The sequence below is a fragment of the Carassius carassius genome, chromosome 15 (genome assembly GCF_963082965.1).
Source record: "Carassius carassius chromosome 15, fCarCar2.1, whole genome shotgun sequence".
Lineage (NCBI taxonomy): Eukaryota > Metazoa > Chordata > Actinopteri > Cypriniformes > Cyprinidae > Carassius > Carassius carassius.
Genome location: NC_081769.1, coordinates 31,667,671 through 31,681,624, shown reverse-complemented (window position 1 = coordinate 31,681,624; position 13,954 = coordinate 31,667,671). Strand labels below are relative to the sequence as shown.

Here is a 13,954-nt window from a genome sequence, read left to right as displayed (position 1 = left end):
ACACACACACAAATGTAATTAGATTAAATCCTTTGAAGCAAACACTTAGTTGAAAAATTGGCTTAATTGTGTTTTTGCATTGCTTTTCAGATCATGCTGACATTGTAATGACCTAACAACCACAGGTGGTGACAATCAAGATGTTTGTGAAGTATAAATACTGCTTTAACTGAATAAAGTGTCCTGCACATTGTCTGGTCACTAAGAGAAAAGGAAATTGGAATGATTAACATGAATATGAAAACAGTTACCGCTGTGCTTTAACCCTGCGTCCTATTTCAGGAACATTCTGTGAGTAAACACAGACAGACCGAGGCCCGGGGACGTCTAGAACAAGTCCTCCGACTGCTAAAACCAATCCCTCGCCCGTGGCATCTAAAGACCCAATGTGAAATTTAGACCGATCTTGTTATGGTTTTCCTGTCTAGCTCTCAAGATTTCTTTCCCTTTCAAATTATTCATGTCTATCTAAGGCTTGTGTAACTACAGCAGTCTCAGATTCTTCTTGCATATTTTGAAGCGTGCCAACGTCTTACAGTCTAAACTCTAATCACTTTTACCCGGATCGCTTTTCTTGAGAGCAGTTCTTCTGCTGCTCGGATTGGATTTATTCAACTATAAAGGACAGGAATCAGACGAAAAACTATTTTTTTGTCCTCACTGGCCCGTGATGAGAGAGATCTAACAAAGCAGAATAAGTTAACAAGTTAAGCATTGCATAACTATTTTAAAAAGTTACCAGAAACCCAATTAGAGCTCAAATAAGATTACTATTACATGGTTGCATCAGGATGCTAATAACGAAGTTTAGTTTTGCATGAGAAAAACACTCTGGAGTTTCATAACAGAGCTCAAAGATGTCTTAAACTTTGCTCAAAGTCAGTTCAAGTGGCTACAGTAAAAGCATCAACTTCAATGAAACTTCAATGAAACGCCATTAAGTTGCCTGAGCAACCTCTGAGCAATATAATTTTCCTCGGGTGATATATATTTAGTATGTAGTTAGAGTAGAAGGTAAAGTTTGAAGGTCAGTGTAGTCAGTGGAGCGGTGTGATATGTAGACTGTAGATAGACCATTAAAACACGGCCTTTGGCAATGTGACCTTTGTGGCTCCTGTGGAGGTGAGAAAAACATGCGACCTGCCGTTTCAAAGAACACTTTCCTTTGTCTGTCTGAATGTGGCTGAACTACATGGCTCTGAAACCAAAAAACTGTGACTTTCATTAGTCTATTTCCAGTATACTGAGTTTATAGTAAGTTCATGACGTGTGTGTGATTTTAACGCTCCAGGGAGACGGTTGCTGTCTTGCTGTGAGGATATATATATCAGCGGCAGCCGAACATCCATGACAGATATGCCGTTCTGTACACCCTGGGTAGAAGAGGTGTAAAATAAGGCTGGACTATTTTTAGTTGTTGAGAATGGAAGTCTGTGAGCTGAAATCTGCTTCTTTGTCTGAAAAGGTTAATACAAAAATAAATCTCTGAGATCTTCTGGTGCAATCTTTGTTTTTAGTTTTTTCCTTAGAAATGTTTTAATGATGCTCTAGAGGAAATTTGGGGTTGGTAAGATGTGTAATGTTTCTGAAAGAAGTCTCTTCCTCTCAAAGGTGAATCTATTTGATCAAAAGTACTGTACAAACAGTAGTATTGTGAAATATAAAAATAACTGTTTTCTATTTGGATATATTTTTAAATGTATTTTATTTCTTTGATGCAAAGCTAAATTTTCAAGATCATAACTCTAGTCTTCAGTGTCATGTGATCCTTCAGAAATCATTCTAATATTCTGATATTATTAAATGTTACTGCCAAAATATTTTTTTATTATTAGCGATGTTGAAAACTGATGTGCTTCTTAATATATTTTTTGTGGAAATCTTTTGTAACATTATAAATGTCTCAAAATGTTTAATTTCATTTAATGCAACCTTCCCAAACATTTAAAACTTTCATTTTTGCATTTAAAACTTAGCACTATTACTGCTATCGAACAGGTTTCCTAAATGCAATGTTTTCTACAGGTTTTGAAAGCACCACAATCCCCCCAACCTACAAATTACGTAAGCACCACCAACATACAAATTACATAAAAGTGTAAATAAATAAAAAAGACTGTATATTAACAAAATAAATAAAATAAAATCACACATGAGCTTATAAGTCAACAAAATCTTGATTTTGGTGTCCCTTTAAAACAAAGAACAACCAATTTTCATTGAAAAAAAAAAATTACAATAGAATAAACGACACGTAAAATCAAGACAAACCACCTGACTCCATTCTCTCTGTCACAATCCAATCAATTATTGATGTAATATGATGATGTTTCTGCCAAAATTATTAATTTTTTTTTTCAAACTAATCATCTGTTTTCTCAGGAATGTGCCATATTGCAAAAGCTGACATTCATGTTGACTTTATGACTCTTTTTCTCGAGGAGTTTTGGTTCTGCTCTATTTCTTTGACCTCCATGTTGAAAGAGTGTAGAAGTTCACACAATCCCGCAGCAATGGAAAGCCATTAAACAGGCCATATTTTCTCAATTCTCCTCCACTTTTAAATCTGCGGTTCCGCTTACAGGGTCCACCACTGGGACCGCTTCCAACAAAAACCTCTTCTCACATATCTGGATTCCCCAATGGCTGCCGCTGTGGTCTTGGCCAACACAAATACACAAAAACCATTTCAACAGAAACCTGGGCCTCAGAGGTCTCCACTCACGACCCACAACAATGTCATCCAATCTGGGCAAAAGGGCTTCATAACTAGGAAGGGTGTGAAACAAAACCTCCATAAAGGACTAAACTAAGACTCTGGCTCGGTCCCAAAACCAACGTGGGCAGCGTTTGTGTAGGCTAGTTCTGAAAGGCAGGCAGATTTTAGGCAGCATCACATGTATTCTGCACATAGAGGGCATTCCCACAATGCATTGTGAGAAAAAAGTCAATTCAATACCATGTGTGTGTGTGTGTGTGTACACACACAACAACAACAACAACAACAACAACAACTGATGACAATATGTAAATACAATGAATAAAAAATAATTTATCATATATTACTTATTCCTTCTGTTTTTATAAAGTAGTAATATATTAATATTATAATAGTAATATAGTATTATATTATTTTTATTAATGAAATAAATGAAAATGTTTCATTTAATCAATAAGACATATGTATTTTTAAGTATTATAATATTAGCATTTTATTATATAAACACACACAAATAATTTATAAATGCAATGAATGATAATGATTAACAGTTATAATCTATATATATTCAATAATGTAAATATATATATATATATATATATACATACACACACACACACACACAATTATACATATTAAAAATGTTAAATTCTTTAAAATATCAATTATAGATATTATGATATAAATATACTATAATAACGCACCGTTTTTGAATGCATCAAAACAATTATAAATAATAATACTTAAACCAGTCTACCCAATTTTACCCAGTGATTGTGTGTGTGCCATGTACTTTTTATACATATGGAAAGTTGTCCAAAACAGCCACTTATTATTTCAGTTGTTGCCTTAGAAGACTGCTGCCTCTGTAGGCAGTGGACAGGAAGTCAGCTTACTGTTTTAAGAACAGAGCCTCTACACTGAGAACCCTTCGATTCTGCCTCTCTTTATGTCACCATCTACTCTCAACTTTCCATAGTGACTCATGTATAACGTATAGCACATCGTGCCAAAAAACCCATGGCACATTATTGCAAGTGAAGCATTATCATGTAGCGCTGTCTTGTGTTATCATTATGAGTGTGTGTGCACATGGCTGACATGCGACATGGTTTCCTTTTGAGGACAGGTGCCGTTAAACCGCTCTGACTTCCTGCATGCTCCTCCTGAAATGAGGGTACAAGCGTTCTCTTTGAAACCACAGTACTACCCATAACTGCTCAAAACAACCCTGTTTGATTAACGCTGCTCTCTGAATCCCACAGAAACACATTCAGCAGCTCTTCATACAATATAGCATTTATTTTAACATCTCTTATACTACCAGAACAGATATTAAACCTTCGTTTTTATCATTCTGAACTTACCTAAATTGAATCAGACAAGACCCTGGGGTCCAAGTTTCAAGTAAAGTTTTTTTTCTATAAAATTAAATTTCTTTTTTATACACATAGTAAGTGAATGGGTAACTATAGTAAATAGGATTTGTTTTCTATCATGCTAAACCCACATCCTCTGTATCTGACACATTTCTGATTGTATGTCTACATAAATTATCTTATTTTATTCATATACATTCTTTATAATGAAACTTCCAAATATCGACAAGCAGTTTTTTAATATAAATTATGTTTTTCAACCTTTAAAACCTTGTAAATATACGAATGATTAAAAACAGACTACTATTAAGTATCTAAAACGGACACACAAATGCAATAGAGGGTGCATATAAACAGAGTCACCATATGAAAATGTTTTAATGCCTTGAGACTTTAATTGAAAGTCTAAAATAAACTGTTTGTGATATGTGTGGACTTTTCTCTCTTGAAAGCATTTTTTCACGGGAACCCGTTTTTCTTTTCAGGGTTTACAAGTCAAGACAGACTATATTCCCCTGCTGCAGTCGCTGGCTTCATTTGGATGGAGACTTACTTGTGTGCTGCCTACACCCATCATCAAGACTAACAGGTAAAGTTTATTATTACTTAACTTCTAGGTTTATACAGTTTCTGAAACTGCAAAAAGCTTTCTCTCTCTCTCTCTCTCTCTCTCTCCCATATATATATATATATATATATATATATATATATATATATAACAATATAAGTCTGCAATATTAGCTGAAAAAGCTATAAGGAGAACGCACTGGAAATAGTACCCAGACACCCTTATACAAGGATTTGGCACACACTAATCCAAATCTCACTATTTGTACTATATAGTACATGAGATTAGGATTAGTATGCAAATTGGAGTGCAGCCATAGACTTGTGGTATGTTCAGCTAGACTTCTAGCACTCTTGGAATTCACATCCGCTGACAGCTATTAACTGCGAAAATCATGCGTTTTCTATGAAAGCTGGTGATCTGCAGAAACATGCGCGATCACTGGGCATTCAACAAAGTAGAGAAAAATGTACTTTGCAAATGATCAGCAAAGCAATGCAACAACTACCAATGGAAATGACAGCAAAGGTCATGTGATGCGTCTGCTGACAGATAAAAAAGTGGCAAAAAAAAAAAGCAAAGCATGGTAAAATATGCAAGGAATCAAAGTGAGTTTGATTCATGCATTGATAATCATGTACGTGACATGATGCACTGCCGTAATTTATATTCAACACACTTTCCTCTGCAAAATGTTCATAGTGGCAAGAATACAAGATTCCATATTAAACCAATGAACTTTTTTAAATGTATTTTTGAAAATATAATTATACATGACTTATGACTTAATATTCATTAATAAATTAGAAACCTATTTCGTATTTAAAAATGTAAATTATTAATTCTATTTATATTCATATAAATTATACATGTATAAGTGTAACATATTTTTCTTTCATGTGTGTGTATTTTTATATATATACATAATAAATATACCAACTACAAACAACAAAACGACTAGGTTTGAAGTCTTCCAGCATGAACAGGCTTTAGAGGAAACATGAAGCCATCAACTGATTTTGTGCAAACACCTCATGAGGCATCATTTCCAACACCAAAAACAATGGTACAGCCCACATGTAGTAAGGATATGTCCCAGACTCCAGCTGTGACGAAGTGCTCGGGGTATAAAGAGCTCTGCGGGCCTCATGGAGTCAGATGTAATGACCGGCACAGAACTCCACTGTTTGCTCGCCGTAATGGAATGTCAATACAAGCTAACTGATGATTCCTGTAATGGCGAGCGGAAGCTTCCGGCGATGTCGAAATGAGGTTCAGCATGTAATCTCCATCTGTCATACCCACGCCTGCGCCGGGCCGATCCCGCCTCGGCCTTTCTCTCACACGTCACTCTTCTATCCGTCCTGCAGCCCCTGCTGATTAATTACGGGCCTATTTTAGACTTTCACAAAATACCACAACACACAACAGCAGCAATGTGGCTAATTAATCGAAACGCTGTCCTAGATACTACAGAACTGTAACTTTTCAATGTCTTGGAGACGGCTGGCCTTGTTTTCCTGGGAGGCGGAGCATAACATGGGAACATATAAAACTCGTAGTACTATGAATACCAGTGTTAGTGAAGATCCTGTTTTATTATTCATGATATAAAACTACTATTTACTAATACAAGCTACTATTTTGAAAAAGTACACCACCACTCAAATTGTCTGTAAGTTTGTTTGAAAGAAATTAAGACTTTTATTCATTGATCAGAAGTGACAGGAAATATATTTATGTGTAATGTTTAAAAAAAATTCTATTTAAAAATGCTGTTCTTTTGAAATTTTTATTTATCAATTAATCCTGTTAAAAAAAGTATAAAGGTTTCTACAAAAATATGAATCAACAAGTTTTCAACATTGATATCAGAAATGTTTTTGCATATTAGAATAAATCCTGAAGTTCATGTGACACTGAAGACTGAAAATTCAGCTTTGCATCTCAGGAATAAGTTACATTTTAAAATATATATTTACATAGAAAACAGCTATTTAAACAATTTTACTAATGTTTTACAATATTTTTGTATATTTGATCGAATAAACCCAGCCTTGGTGATTTCCTTAAAAAAAAAAGTAAAAAAAACTTTTGCAATTACATTTTTTATTTAATTTGCAATTTGCATATTTTGCCATTTATTTTACGAGCAGTATTTCACCACAAACTGTCATGGCAAAGGCAAACGAGATTTCTACACTGAATCTTTTTATGCAAAGATCTAAAATTCTTGATGAGCTAGAAATCCAATCTTTGTAAGTATAATCTCTAGTCTAGAAAATGACTAAAAAGTCCTCTAGTAATCACAATCAACTAGAAGTCATCTTGCCAAACAAACAAGGTAATTCCACAGCACTTTTCTGAATGCAGATGAGTTTGTTTGTTGTATTTCCACACACTTCTCACTGCTATGAGCACGTCGTACCGAAGGCTTGTACATTCATTACTTTCAAAATTGCTGAAGTTACCATTCAATTAAGCCCTTAATGATGGGGGGTGTCTAGGCAGCGTGGGTTGTCCTCTATAAAGCAGAGACACAGACTAGTTTGGATGCTGGCGAGACTGAAGACCAGAGCTGTAATTTCACCGACCAGCCACTCGTTTACATTTTAATGGACCGAGGCTTGCAGGAATCCATTTTTGCTTCTTTCTTTGATTTAAGCAGGAAGCACTTGAATAAATATACAGTTCCTTGACAAGCAAGAAAATAGGAAGTGGGAACAAAAAGGGGGGAATTAGACATTTGGTATTGATTGTCAGCTTATACCAGAGATGCAGAGGCCCATTTGATGTAAGAGATTTGTAGCAGAATTGTAAAGAGAAACGGCGAGCATGAGAGAGAAAGAGACTGAGACTGTTTAGTAACACAACTCCATGTCCACTGAAGATTAAACGGCTTATCTGAACTGTCTAAACGTGGTTTTACACCAAACACGCAAAACTCACAGCACTCTGTGTTTGCTCCATGATGTGAAACTTCCTTCTCTAAATATATTTGCGATAAGGCCCTGACAAGACAGGAAGAAAGAGAGATTTAGTCTTCACAGGATTTCACAAAACAGATATTTTGTTCATCCCTTTCAATGCCGGATGTTCCCACAGGGCTCACAGCTAAAAATTTAAACAGATCTCCAAAGGTTTTTTTTTTTTTTTTTGCACCATCCAGCATTTTTGGAGCTATAAATACAAGATAAGATGCTGAATATCCAAACACACTCTAATAAACATGAAGCGACTGCTCTGCAAAGAGCCGGGCAAGATGGGAAAAAAAAAATTTGAAACTAGCAGGTCAATAAAGTTGGTTTAGATCAGAGATGCCCAAACCAGGGCCACCCATGCCACTCACTAAAAGGTGGGAAATAGTGGGGGGGACATGTCACTGATATATATATATGTATGTATGTATACACATCTTCAAATATTTAATATAATTATGTGTAATATTAAATAATTATATTTTTGTACTTGTATTCTCTGTGTGTGTGTATATATATATATATATATATATATATATATATATATATATAAATATATATATATATAAATATATATATATATATATATATATATATATATATATATATATATATATATATATACACACACACACACACACATGTATGTGTGCATTGAGTGTAAATTATAAATTATATAAATAAAAAAAATATATAAATTATATATTTATAAAATAAATGTTACATGTGTCCATGTACATGTATTGGATTTTTTTTTATTATTATTATTATTTACAGAACTAAATTACAATACAAGTGTGACTTTTGGTTCTCTTTAGTAAAAGTAAAATTTATGTATAAAACTTTTATACAACTTTTTTTTTTGTTGGTAAAAGCAGAGGTGTAAAATCCTTGAGGAATTTTACTTTATTACTGTATTCAAGTATTATTTGGGGGGATTTGTACTTTACTCAAGTACAATTTAAACTGACTACTTGTACTTTTACTTGATTACATTTCTGAAGAAAAAAAAACAGTACTTTTTACTCCTTACAATTTTATTTCATCTTGAAAAGTACATTATATTTTTATTTTATCTTATGCACATTAAATATGGTAAACAGAAGCTCAAACGTTTGTGCCTGACGTGAGAACTAATGATCATTGTTTTCATGCATCAAACACACATTTCTACTTCAATTATGACTTTCATCAGGTAAATGTCTGGCTCCGAAAGTTCACCATCAAATCTGAGGAAGCATATTGAGGTAGTAAAGTTGTGTTAATACTTGAGTACAATTTAAAGTTGTACTTTTTTACTTTTACTTAAGTATGTTTTTGAGATACTCAGATACTTGTACTTTTAATTGAGTTAAATTTTTACTGAGTGCTTGTAGTTTCACTTGAGTAAAAAAAAAATGTATTTTTGTACTATTTACACCTCTGGGTAAAAGTTTGTCCACCTCTGGTCAAAATGGTTGGACATGGACCGGGAAGTTAGATTATTATTGTTTAACATATGATCATACCTAGTTCACAATCTAAAATGCTTCGTCTCTCTTATCCAGTGATGGAAGTTTGGCCACCAAGCAGATCGTTTTCCTCCAAAGACCAATGTTGGCTCGCAAGAAGAAGGAATCCAAGGTGTGTGACCTCTTATTCCAGCTGCATTACTGACATACTGCTATCAAATACACACACACACACACACGGTTAATATCATGTTCCTCACATTCTCTTTGCTTCCCGGCTGAAACATGTTAACATCCAAAGTCACACACCAAGTGTTTTTACAGGGTTCAGTGCAGGCATCAGGCATTTCTTTAAAGCACCACATAAAATGGGGCAGAAAGCACAAGATGCTTGAACAGAACAATGCATAATTTAAACAAAGATTTAGCTCCATGTCACTTCAAAGAAAACCAGAGCGAGTGTGCGCTTAGTGGGTGTTACTGCGTGTTTGGCTTTCCTGATGATATTTACTTACACGCCAGTGTAGACTTTTTACATTTTTTGGGAAGAAAGGGCCAAAGCAAATGAACTGAGCTAAGCTTTAATCAACCTGTCACACTTGTCATCAGTTGTATATGTAATTCAATATGGGAATTTGTATTCACAACCATAACAGAGGAGAGAATCTAAATGAACTTTTTTCCGAAAACAAAAATGTCATGTGGCATGCAAGCCCTGAGCTTCCTGTCGCATACATCTCGTGGTTGCTTGAGGACACCACAGCTTTGTGTGTACTTTGTCATGTAAGCATCATCTCTCACTTTCACAAGTGCAATACGGCAATAATCAGTGTCATTTATAGGGTTAAAAACTAAAGTAAAAAAATGCTTTATGCAAATGAAGGACAGAAAAGTGGCAGCCAATCACTGTGAGGAGAGGCAGTGACGTCTGTCAGAAATGTTTCTACTCCTGGAGTTTCAGTGCTTAAATGGATAAACATGGATTTATTTTCAGTCTGTTTAATAATGATGATGCCGGTTTGCTGTTTGAACAGGTTTAATAAAGATTAAAAAAGCATAAAGCATTTGATTATATAGTATTAAATTTAATTCAGATTTGAAATGCACACACACCCACACTCTTGAAAGAAGTCTCTTATATATACCAAAGCTGCATTCATTTCATTAAATCCTTGTTGAATAAAGCTATTAATTTCTTCTTTTTTATCACTTATCCAAAACTTCTGAATGGCAATCTATCAGTTTCCACAAAAATAAAAAACAGCAAAAACTTTGTTTTCAACATTGGTGACCTTAATAAATGTTTCTTGAGCAGTAAATCAGCATATCAGAATGATTTCTGAAGGATCATGTGACACTGAAGACTGGAGTAATGATGCTAAAAACTCTTCTTTGCATCACAGGAATAAATTACATTTCAAAATAGAAAATTGAAATGTTAAAAGTAATAATATTTCATGATATACTGCTTTACTGTATTTTCAAATCAAATAAATGCAGCCTCGGTGAGCATGAGTGACTTCATGCAGGTGTTTATACTTTCTCCGTGAACAGTTCATGCTTCCTCAGATTGTTTATCAGTGTTCAAATATTATCACAATGATCTGGGTGAAGGTCTTCTGACATTGGGTTAGTTATGGTGGAGCATGACAGGTTTTTGACATTTCCTTCACACAGTACAGTCCTAACTGACAGCGGCACAAACTCATTCACAGGTGGCGTGACCGAAGGTGCTGCTGCCAGTGTTTCTGTATGAAAGCACCTGCTGAGGCACCATAACACGTCTAATCATCCTTATTACACGGTTCTCTGGAGTTTTTGAATTAAATGAATTAATCGTGGCATCCAATGATCAGAAGTTTCCAAATATGTGACCCTGGAGCACAAAACCAGCCACAAGTAGCATGGGTATATTTGTAGCAACAGCCAACAATGTATTGCATGGGTCAAAATTAAAAAAAATATATTTTATGCCAAAAATCACTAGGATATTAAGTAAAGATCACGTTCCATGAAGATACAGTACACTGACAAGCTACAATGATATATATTGTAGAAATGTAATTTCCTGTAAATTATTTGTATCGTAAAAAAGCGCTATAAAAATAAACTTGAACTAAATTGAATTTTGTAAATACCGTAAATATATCACAACTTAATTTTTTATTTGGACATTTGGACAACTTTAAAGGCGAATTTCTCGAGCTCCAGATTTTAAAATAGTTGTATCTCAGCCAAATATTGTCCTATCCTAACAAACCATGCATCAATGGAAAGCTGATTATATTATTATTTATAAAAAGTATATAAAAATAAATAAAAAAATATTCAAATAAATGCAAAAAAAAAAAAATGACCCAGGGTCACTGTTGTCTGTAGGAATGCTGTCATCCGTTCATCCAGGTAACTGAAACTGGCACTACTTCACATCTTTACTTTATGCACATCTGTCATATATATATATATATATATATATATATATATATTGGGCTCCCAGAAGTCTAGGATCTGCACTGATAGCAACACACACACACACACACACACATACATACATATATATATATATATATATATATATATATATATATATATATACATAAACATATACACATACACATACACATACACACACATATATATATATATATATATATATATATATATATATATATATATATATATATATATATGTGTGTGTGTTTGTGTGTGCGCGTGTGTGTGTGTGTGTGTGTGTGTGTGTGTGTGTGTTGCTATCAGTGCAGATCCTAGACTTCTGGGGGCACAATGCAAAACTTGAATCTCCTTCGTCTTTCAGAGGCCGTCAGCTTTCAGTATTTTTTTTTTCGTCTCAATTAAAGACACTGAATGACATTGATGTTGCATGATTTGACTTTTTTTTTCCATAGAAAGGGTGACAGCACACCGCATTAACAAAATGACAAGCGGTTTTCATAACTGCTGGCCAAATTCAAAAACTAAACTAAAATAAAATCATCTTTCATCTATACATTTTTAATTTTATTCCAGTTAGTTATAATTCAACATACATGGGGCCCTGTCATACACCCCGCGCAATGCGTCCCAAGTCACAAAAATGCCCACGTGTCATAATGGATAGCCATTGTATGTATCAGAATTAGGCTATTTGTTCACGCACAAGCAGTTCGGTTTCATCTCTGGAGACGCGTTCTGTCTTTGCGCTTGCAAATCCTGCCATGTAAACAGCAAATCCACCATGGCGCGAGTGCAACTGGCTCTTAAAGGGAATGGGAGATGACACTCTGATTGGTTTATTGCACGATACACATTATCGATACAGCATTACAACCAAGCATACTTTTATTTTAAAAAGGGCAATCCATAAAATGTTTATCTGTATCTCATTGCCTATCCATAAAAAAGTACTAAGACTCCATGTCGACATTTTCTGTTTCAGAAAGTCATCTTTAAAGCACGGAACAAGTCCAACAAGAACTCGGTCAAAGACGCACCAAAGAACAAGAAGAAGAAAGACTCCACACCCACCGTAGAGAAAGAGATAAGTGATCAAAAGCCCTGTGATGGAGCCGAGAAGAGCACCGAAGAGACAAATACAAGTGTGAATGAACGACAGGAGGAAAACCAGAATAATGAGACTGATGCTGAAGTGCAGAGTGAACAGAAAGAGGACAGAGAGGAAGGGAAAGAGACAGAGGAAGGGACGGTAGGAGCAGGAAGGGAAAAACAAGAGGCGGCGGGTGGAAATAGCAAGACAGACGGAAGTGCTAAAGATGAGGTAGATGTTAAAGAGGAAGAGCGTGACGTGACAACAGAAGCAGAATTGGGGTCGTGTCAAGACAAGCCCTCACCTACAGCACAAGAAACAGGACGACAGGATGAAGAGGTGGACAAACAGGAAGACAGCTCAGCCAATCAGAATTGAGGACGCACTCATACCCACCGAGCCAATGGAAGTGGACATCTGAATGTTCTTAATGCTACCCTGCAAAAAAATCACTTTGCTAATCAATATGTTGTCTTGTTTTCCAGTATCTAAACATCCTTAAAACAGGTTCAATATACAAAACAAGGAAGCAAGAGTTGTTTTGTTGATCTTTAGATTCCCAAGACAAAACTACTGGCTGATGTCCTGTAGATTATGGTTTAAGACAAGTGAACTTTCGCGTAAACACCTCACCTGACATTTCCACCTCTTGTTACCAATGCTGAACATTTAACTCACCGCTGGTGAGCGGGCGATAATATCCCTTCCCCATCAATGAGCCGAAAGGACTCCGGTATCCAGGAAGAGGGAGGAGAGATGAGAAGAGATTGTTATCAGTAAATGCACTGGATGGGAAAACCACATTAATATTTACTCAATGAGCCCAGAGGGCCGAGACAGACTCAAAGACGGCATCTCAGACGCGCTCCGAGGAGAAGGTCACTGTTGCGAGAAGCAATCTATTGTGATGTAAGGTGCATATGTTTGTGTATGTTTTTGTTTTCGTTTATAAGAATATTTCATGACACTGTCCAAACAAAAGATTCTCAAAATTTAGGGGAAGAAGCGCACCTGACAGAGAAACATACTGAGATATTACTATTAAGTTTGTTGTGGAGTAGGGGCGACTTTTTGTTGGTTTGGTTGTTAGCATTTGAGGCAGATCCACCACTGGTTTAAAGGAGTAACTTGCACAGAAATGAAAATTCGGTCATCATTTACTCACCCTCATTCTGTTTCAAATATGTATGACTTCATGGGAAAAGTAGAATACACGAATGAAGGCTGTTTGTATGGAAGCCAATGTCTGCCACATTAACAAAAAAAACATTAATGCATTAGTAAATAATAATCATTCTTAGATAAAAAGTCAAAA

The 13,954-nt window shown here is 35.2% G+C and overlaps 1 protein-coding gene and 1 long non-coding RNA gene across 4 annotated transcripts in view; one reads left to right on the top strand and one right to left on the bottom strand.

Annotated features, from left to right (window-relative positions):
- Positions 1 to 13,398, bottom strand: part of LOC132158901 (uncharacterized) — a 31,302-nt gene extending 17,904 nt beyond the window's left edge. Inside the window, exons 1-3 of the long non-coding RNA XR_009437721.1 lie at positions 13,273 to 13,398; positions 13,036 to 13,077; positions 9,153 to 9,307 (exon numbers count right to left, since the gene is read on the bottom strand). This is a non-coding gene — a long non-coding RNA (uncharacterized LOC132158901). The remainder of the gene's footprint in view (positions 1 to 9,152; positions 9,308 to 13,035; positions 13,078 to 13,272) is intronic.
- Positions 1 to 13,954, top strand: part of LOC132158899 (raftlin-like) — an 86,802-nt gene extending 72,848 nt beyond the window's left edge. For all 3 annotated transcript variants that reach the window (XM_059568516.1, XM_059568517.1, XM_059568515.1), the window contains exons 8-10: positions 4,584 to 4,687; positions 9,192 to 9,267; positions 12,532 to 13,954. In XM_059568516.1, coding sequence (XP_059424499.1) covers positions 4,584 to 4,687; positions 9,192 to 9,267; positions 12,532 to 13,017 — 666 coding nt within the window. In that variant the 3' untranslated portion in view covers positions 13,018 to 13,954. The remainder of the gene's footprint in view (positions 1 to 4,583; positions 4,688 to 9,191; positions 9,268 to 12,531) is intronic.